The 8,404-nt window shown below is 40.5% G+C and overlaps 1 protein-coding gene across 2 annotated transcripts in view; it reads left to right on the top strand.

Moving 5' to 3' along the window:
* Positions 1-8,404, top strand: part of SLC36A4 (solute carrier family 36 member 4) — a 133,943-nt gene that overhangs the window by 60,915 nt on the left and 64,624 nt on the right. For both annotated transcript variants that reach the window (XM_026071936.1, XM_026071937.1), the window contains exon 10: positions 1,849-2,018. In XM_026071936.1, the coding sequence (XP_025927721.1) occupies positions 1,849-2,018 (170 nt within the window). The remainder of the gene's footprint in view (positions 1-1,848; positions 2,019-8,404) is intronic.

Genomic DNA, 8,404 nt, shown 5'->3' with positions numbered 1-8,404 from the left:
TGTTGTGATGTAACTTCTTGCAGATTCTCTGTTTCAAGACATATTTTGTCCAGATTTCTTCTGATACAAGTTCTGGTTCTGTTGCAGTCATTAATGCATCATTGTTATTTGTGAGGGTAACAGTCGGTTATGGATCATTTAACTAACCAGTGCTGTAACTGCAACTCCTTTTGCTGTGTAATTTAATAAATAACTGGGACACTGTTCAGACATCTCAGATGGACTTTGTTTGCACATCACCAGTAAGTCAGTGTCTAAAACAGAAATGTCCTGAAGAAATTCAACCTTCACTTAAAGATATGAGGTACTTTCAAAATCTATTTCTGATACTTTAGAGTCCAATGGAAAGTCTTGCACAGAAGTATCTAGACAACAGAGACATGTCTGGTGTAGATTCTTTCATATTGTTTCCCATTGCTTGGGGCTACTTAATTTCAGATGTTTCTAAGATATTTAATATGACAGTTTCAGAAATACCAGCTTCTCAAACTGAGCAGCCTTCATCTTGACTCAGAGGTCTTACAGAGGTTAACTAGAGTGTGTGGCTGTCTGTCGTTAGACTTGTAAGGTGGTCTGGGGGAGGGTTTGGTTGAGAAATTTGGCAAATAACTACCAGCTGATTGTTGCTGATTAGGTCTACAGTATATTAGGGTTGACCTTGAGGATTCAGTGTGTAGGTGACACTTAAGTAGGTGCCATCCTTTTCCTAAAAGATACTGAAATTCTGCAGTGGTAGTAGGTATACTTATTAGATTTAATTGGTGTTAAGAAAATTAATGCTGCTTTTTCACTTGATTATTACAGATAATTTTCGTTTATTGTATGTTTAAAAAATCAAATTTCCTGATGTAGGTTTCTTGTTTTATGGCTGTGATTATGTGGAAAAGCTATAGTTTCATTATCTAAACTAATGCATAACCCAGTGCATCCTTTTCCTGTAAATATCCTTGTTTTTGTGATTGAATGTCAACACCAAGAATTTAAAATGCTAATAATGATTAATGATTAAAACACAAACAAGATTGCATGTCTGTGAAACCAAAAATTCAAGCAAATACTTCTGTTGTATTGTTTTGCACTTTATTGTACCTTCTCCATTAAAGAAAAATTGGGAAGACAGGAATGAAAATTCTGCTTGTAATAGGGCTTTTATTAGTATAATGTTGGTGACTGATTTTTGGCTTATCTCTCTAAATGAGCTGCAGCTGCTTTCTGTCATCTTGGCTTACTAATTCAGGACTCTCTAAATCATGTCCAGGCTCAAAGGAAACCTAGATGCAGAACTTAGGTTTATGTAGAGACTGGGATGCTAGAGAGAGTGCTGTATGATTGGGAATTGCAGAGCTGGGACACGATCATGACACACTCCTAGATGTGGGGACTTGGAAGCTCTAGACGTAGCTTGTGGAATTTGAGCTGATTTATAGCTTCAAGAAGGCTGACCTATTGACAAAATTCATTGTTGATTTAGTTGTTGCATAATGCACAGAAAGAGAGAATTCTCTAAGTAAGTATAAAAACTTTAATCATTGCACATGTTAAAAAACAAAATGTGAAACTATTGGTCTGAAAAGTTGAATAGTCTTTTTTGTACAGTGAGGAAAAAAATGCACAGAGTGGGTTATTAGCTTATATTTTGATAGGCCTTAAAGCTTGTTAAATACTCTGAACTTATATATAAGGTTAAAAAAAAAATCTTGATTTAATAAAAAATTGGGGGATTTACTCAGCCTTTAATGAATACTCGTGTCATATGATAGAAGATCCTTTAAAAGAAAAAAAAATAGCAAGCTAATTTTTTGTTAAGAATTTGCAACTTACATGTATTTGTGTAAATGTTTTGGACAGGTTGTATCAGTCTGTAAAAATTCTGTACTCCTTTGGGATCTTTGTGACCTATTCAATTCAGTACTACGTCCCTGCAGAGATCCTCATTCCAGCCATTACCTCAAAAGTGGAGCAGAAGTGGAAGCTACTTTGTGAACTTGTGGTGAGAGCACTTTTAGTCTGCTCAACATGTAAGTTTATACAGAACTTCCGTAAGAATGTTTGCTATTACGTGTTCTTGAGGCCTGCATTGATAAAGAAATGTTCCTTTATATATTTTTCTGGAGATTGGCAAATGTAAGATTTGCTTCAGCAACTCAGTATTTTTTTAATTTTCATGAACAAGTGACTCTAGTGTTGTATTTCTGTTTTAACACATTTCTTTAGTAGACTTGACCAACAGTTTGACAGCAATGCATCTTTTGCCAATAATAATCTAAAGCTGCCAACTTAAAATCTTTCATCCTAAGAAAACTATTTTCAAGTAATGCACGCACATTGCTATTTTGTGTCTGTGCTTCTGTATGTGACCTGCAGTATGTGCTGAGCACAGAGAAATTCCTTCTGTTTTGCCAGTCTATGAGGATTAAGCCTAAAGTGTGCTGCTGTGTATCCATACAACAGCACTGGCAAACATTGTTTCCTGGTCAGAGGGTTCATGGAGTGCCACTTATTTTAGGTGATGATGTCCCAAAATAGTGTTGTATCTCTGCCCTCAGTGTCCGTTTCTCCTTCCGTTTTTCTCACTTGTCCCCTACTTCCTCTTCTCTTCCCACCCTCCCATTCTGTCCCCTTTTCTCAGGGGGCTGAGTGCTACAGACAGTAGTAGTAATCAGTAGTGGGTTAGGGCCCCTCTCTGTGCTCATTGAATGGTGAGCAGGGTCTCATCTGGGAATCGATATTCCTGAAGATAATGAAGTGATAAGGAAGTTTAGGTCTCTCTTTACATCACCCATCAACAGTGCTGAATAACACAGGAAGATTAAAATGAGCTCATCTTGAAAATATTATGAAAAATTGCTACCAGTAAAAAGCTGGGTTCTTGACTCACAGTTTTAACTTAAGGTGGCTGCTTACCTTAAAAAGATTAAAAACCTCCAAACAAAAAATGCTTCTGACAAGAAAAGCCTGTGGCAAATAGGTTTAAAAGCACATTTGCCTGTCTGACTTCTGTGGGGCAATGACTCCATGATATTTGGCTCTAAATTTTTCTCTTACTTTTATTACTGAGCTCTGTAATTAGTGGGTAAACTGGGAAGCCAAAAACTGAGCAGCAATCTCCATGAAAAGGAAGTAGAAAAAGAAAGAGAATTAGCTTTAAAAGCTGGAAGAGGAATCTGTGCAAGGTGAAAAGAAGAATTGGAAGCAAATCAACGGTGGGATACATTGTGAGCTGTCCTTGAAAATGGCAGTGTCTCTTGGGTATAATTAAAGAGGGCTGGGTCAATGGGGACAGGAAGAATCCAGTAAAGCATCAAGTATGGTGAGTCCCTTCTTCCCAGAAGTGTATTTGCATGAGTTTTTTTTTTCCTTTGTTTAGTTTTCAGACATTTGTGCACTGTTATTTTTCAGATATTTCATTGGTTCATTACAAGACAGCATCTAATGGTCTTTCTTTTTTGAAGGCAAGATAAATACTTTAAATTATTTAATGTGAAGTGAATGTTATATCATTGTTCAAAAAAAAGGTGTGGAAAAGATGTAGTTAAAGTTGGCCCTAGTTTGTGACATTGAAACTTATCAGTGATGTGAATCTGTAAAATGGCCTTGCTGAAATGTTACAGATTTAACTGGAGTCTTTGGGAATATTAAATTGTTTGCTAGAAGGAACTTACAGAAAAGTACAACTAAAATTTTACTCCTAAATGTTTGATATTTGTGGGGCTGTTGTGTGATCAGCAGTGTTTATCTTAGTTGTCATTTCAACTTTTTCAAGTGGTTTGTACAAAATCTGTGTATGCTGTTATCCATGTGTGTTTGTACTGGTTTGGGTTGCAAAACTTTTGTGCAAAGAGCTATTTTAATTGCTATGTGGGTTTCAATAGTATGTTTTCACCAACAGTGACGTGTGCAAGCTCCCCCGCTTACACTCGTCTTCTGTTTGCTGGTTTTCATTGGTTATAATCCAGAAATGATTTAAAAAGTGCTTCACTTTCACTAAATGCAGGAAATGGTTCCTAAAATGATTTGGAAAATGTTTCTTTATTTAAAAAAAAAAAATCCTCCAAACTTTTAAATTGAGTTTTAAAAGTGAAAATATTTTTGATATCAGTGACAGAATATGTTGTAATGTCTGGACCATTCAGGGGTCATACATTGATTCTGCCAGTTTAAAAATAATTTTATAAAAAGATAAACTTGTAGCACATTAGCTTATTAAGAGAAGACTTGAAAAATCAGATGGCTTTTCATTATTATTAGTTTTTTGGGGTTTTGCATTTCATTTGCATGAAAATCTATGAAGTCATTGTTCCATAAGTATATCAGAAGCTTTGCTGGGAACATGAATATCCTGAGATGATGCCAGCAGAGTGTTGGGTTTTGGTTTTTTTGTTTGTTTTGGGGGGAGGGAGGCTGGTTTGTTTTAAGTACGGATGTGACAATTGGAGATGCAACATACATCCAAGAAAAGGCCTTGTGGTTTTGTGTGTATTTAGTTGCCCGCTTTTGGACACTTAGTATCGCAGAAGGATGGTCACAAGTATATTATATATTTTTAGATTGGTATATTCTTCTTCCTCTACTAGTGTTTTGCAAAAGGGACCTAATCTGAAGTGTGCTATGGAAAGTTCACTTGATACCTAATGTTGGTGGTCCCACCAAACCTTAAAGTTTTGAATGGAGGAAGAAATGAACCCAGCTCTTGAGAAGTACGCAATGTGTGTTGGATGGTTGTCACTCTGGGAGTAGGCCAGTTGTTCATTTTTTGCTAAGTGATTAGTGTGATCACCGTGATTCTCTTCCTGGACAGAACTGGTAATGAAAACTATTAAAAAAATTGCTATATCAGAAAGGAAGTTGCAAATAAATTTAAAAACAGCATTAGTAGCTGCTATCTGAAATTTTAGATCTGTTCTTCACAGCTCTTTCAGGACTCTGCCCCACTCTCATTCAAAGTAAAAGCAAACCCTAAAGGGGATTTCTGTGAGAGTGCTGGACTGGTAATAACATGCCTTGCCTGTGGTTATAATCCCTTATTCATACTTTTTGAACAAGGAAACTGAGTGCAAATGACTTGACAGAGTTTGTTTCCTACTGCTTTTATCTCTTCTTACAATTTAATGTAGTATTAAAATGACATCTTAGTATTGCATTAGTAAAAATACAAGTGAGATATTTTTGAATTTTATGAAAAGGGGGGAAGTGAGTTTACATTTCATTTGGTATTGAACATTTCTCTCCATTTCTTTTGCAAGGCAAGTACGTCTCTTCATCTTTGCTTAGATTTCACCATGTATTTTGTGTGGTCCTTCAGATTGGTATGATGCTTCATAATTGTAACACTAAACAGTTGTTTTACAAACTCCGATGAGCACCTTGTGCGTTCACTGGGACTGGACCGACAGGCTAGATTTCTGGTGATAGTCCAGAGCAGTGTTGAAGACTGTGTGTTCTGTAGTTAATGAATGCAGGTGGGAGGTTGTCATGCAGATAGTCAGGCAGAAATGTGATTGAAATCTCAGCCAAGGGTCACTGTGGTGGACCTGCCCTCAGGCCACCAGCATCCCTGGAAGTTCCTTGCTGCAGGAGTCTTCTAGACATGCTCTTAATGATCTTCAGCTGTGTGAGTTGAAGCTCCTGCCTGACAACTCGTTGGCTGTTGTCCTTTGAGTCCGTTCAGCTCATCTCTAATAGTCTATAAAAAGTCTTTGTAACACATAAGATGACAGAAACAGATTTGATCATGCTCAGATTGTACAATGCTCCCCTCACATCCTTGTAGTTTCAGGAGGTTCCGTTATAAATGCGGAAAGTGTAAATGCTTTTCATTCATTTTCCTTACAGATCTTTTTTTGTGTTTGTAGTATTTAAATTTCAGACAACTTCAGTACTTTGAAATATCTGTCAGGGTGGAATTTTTATATCATGAAAGTATTTCCTCTGATTTTACATCTTCAAAATGCATATCGCAAAGATAATTTGGATCTGCATTTGCTGCATCTTCTTGGATAAAGGTTGGGCTTCCTGCCCAGATTTTGCCATGGTTCAGCAGTTTGCTGAGCCTGTTATGTGATAGCATTGTGGCTACTGCACAGAGTGGGAAAAACTGTTTCAGCATGAAGCTTTTCAATTTGCTTCTGAAGAAACTGGACCATCCTGGTTGAATTTTTTAAACTTTGCAGTTCTTTTAATATCTTATGATCTTTACTGCATAGATGTGTATAAGTTTCCACTTCATCTTTTGAAGGACCAGATTGTCTTGGAGAATGAGACAAAAACCTTCTACCCAAGTGAGTCCTTCTGAATGTTGTTTAGTGAATTGCTTGAAATAAGCTGCTGTTATGTCATGAGAATTTTTTACTCCTTCCTGCTTACCTAGCACTAAGATCATGGTATTCCTGGAAGGGGGAGACTTTGGAGAGGTTTTGCTGAGCCTAAACAGTCCTTTCTCTTGTGTTTAAAAACTTCAAAATATGCTCAGCACACTGAGACTGGGAGGAGACCCAGAGATGAAGAGCTTTGACTGTCAAGCATTAGTCCATATGGAGGCTAAATAGCATCAAACATATTTGGTTCTATTGCTGTCTCTCTGTGAAAATTGTGTTTTAAAAATTTTAGTGCAAGGCAAGAATGTAATTTTCCTGAGGTATATAAATGTAGGTTTCTGACCTCCTATCTAGCAAAATTTTACACAGCGAACAGATGCAGCAGTTTGCGCAGCAGGGTGCAAGAAGGCACCTTCGTTTCTGATTCCTCTGGTGCACGCTTCCTCAAGTATGGTCATGACACGCCGCAGAGCACGTTCCCCAGTAGCTGTTGGAGTCGCTGCATCAGCTGTGTCAGAGGCTGGGACCCAGACAGACCCTCTGAGAGCAGATGCAGCTCTACAGGTCTCAGGCTGCAGGGAGTGCTTGGGGCCTCTCCAGGAGGCCTGGGCTGGCAGGTCTCCTGCAGGAGGTGTGCTGCTGTTGACAAGTTGTGTCATCAGGTAAGGGAGTTACGGGAGGAAGTCAGTAGCCTGCGTAGCGTCTGAGAAGATGAGCAAGAGATAGACAGGGTATTCTCGGAGACTGTACAGCTCCAGGAGTCTCAAGCCCCCACAGCAGTGGAGTTGCCGGAGGGCTCTGTGCTGTGTGAAATGGTACATCATAACACTGTAGAAGGCGGCTGGAAGCTGGTCACTTCTCGTAGGAGGAGAAAGGCTCCTACTCCTCCTGAGGACTTGTAATTGAGGAACAGGTTTAGTGCCCTCCAGGCTGAAGAGGAGCTGGGCATGGCTGCAAGGGAAGTAACTGGGACAACAGACCTTGTGCCTTGTGGGAACACCCGGAAGAAGTGGCGAGTGATTGTTGTGAGTGACTCCCTGCTGCAGGGGACAGAGGAACCTATCTGCCAACCTGACCTCTTGTCTAGGGAGGTTTGTTGCCTGACAGGGGCTTGATTGCGAGATGTCATACAAAGACTGCCAAGGGTTGTCCGTGCTTCGGACTGTTACCCTCTGCTGCGCTTCCATGTGGGCGCTAATGACACCAAGGGCAAACTGAAAATGATCAAACAGGATTTCAGAGCTCTGGGGATGGTGGTCAAGGGTCTGGGAGCCCAGGTCATCTTCTCCTCAATCCTGCCAGTGAGGGGGATGGATGAGAGGAGGAGGAGACGGATTTTCCAAGTTAACAACTGGCTGTGCCACTGGTGTTGGCAGCAGGGTTTCTACGACCGTGGGACTCTGTCTGAAGATCGACAACTGCTTGGGAGAGATGGGACCCACCTCACTAAGCGGGGCACGCGTGTCTTTGCCAACAGGTTGGCCAGCCTGGTAAGGAGGGCTTTAAACTAGGAAAGATGGGGGAAGGGGAGAGTTATAGAGACAGATGTGGCTCAAGTCGGTATGCCTCCAGCAGGTGCATGCAGCCGGGGAAGCGAGCGTGGGACGTGGTTATGGAGGATCTTCTTGTATCCCTCCTGGGAAAGCTGCATGCTCCGTCACCTCTCTGAAATGCCTGTACACCAATGCACGCAGCATGGGGAATAAGCAGGAAGAATTAGAGATCTGTGTGCAGTCGCAGGGCCATGATCTCATTGCAATTACAGAGACATGGTGGGGTAGCTCACGTGACTGGAGTGCTGTCATGGATGGCTACGTGCCTTTTAGGAAAGACAGGCCAGGAAGGCGAGGTGGTGGAGTTGCTCTTTATGTGAGAGAGCACCTGGAATGTATGGAGCTGTGCCTAGGGGTGGACGAAGAGCGAGTCGAGAGCTTATGGGTAAGGATTCAAGGGCAGGCGAGCATGGGTGACACTGTTGTGGGTGTTTACTACAGGCCACCTGATCAGGAAGAGGAAGTTCATGAGGCGTTCTACAGACAGCTGACAGCTGGAAGTAGCCTCACGATCCCAGGCCCTGGTTCTCATGGGGG

Source organism: Apteryx rowi, unplaced genomic scaffold (assembly GCF_003343035.1).
Source record: "Apteryx rowi isolate R43461 unplaced genomic scaffold, aptRow1 scaffold_332, whole genome shotgun sequence".
NCBI classification, from domain to species: Eukaryota; Metazoa; Chordata; class Aves; order Apterygiformes; family Apterygidae; genus Apteryx; species Apteryx rowi.
Note: the sequence above shows the minus strand (reverse complement) of the source record. Positions and strands in the feature narration are given on the sequence as shown.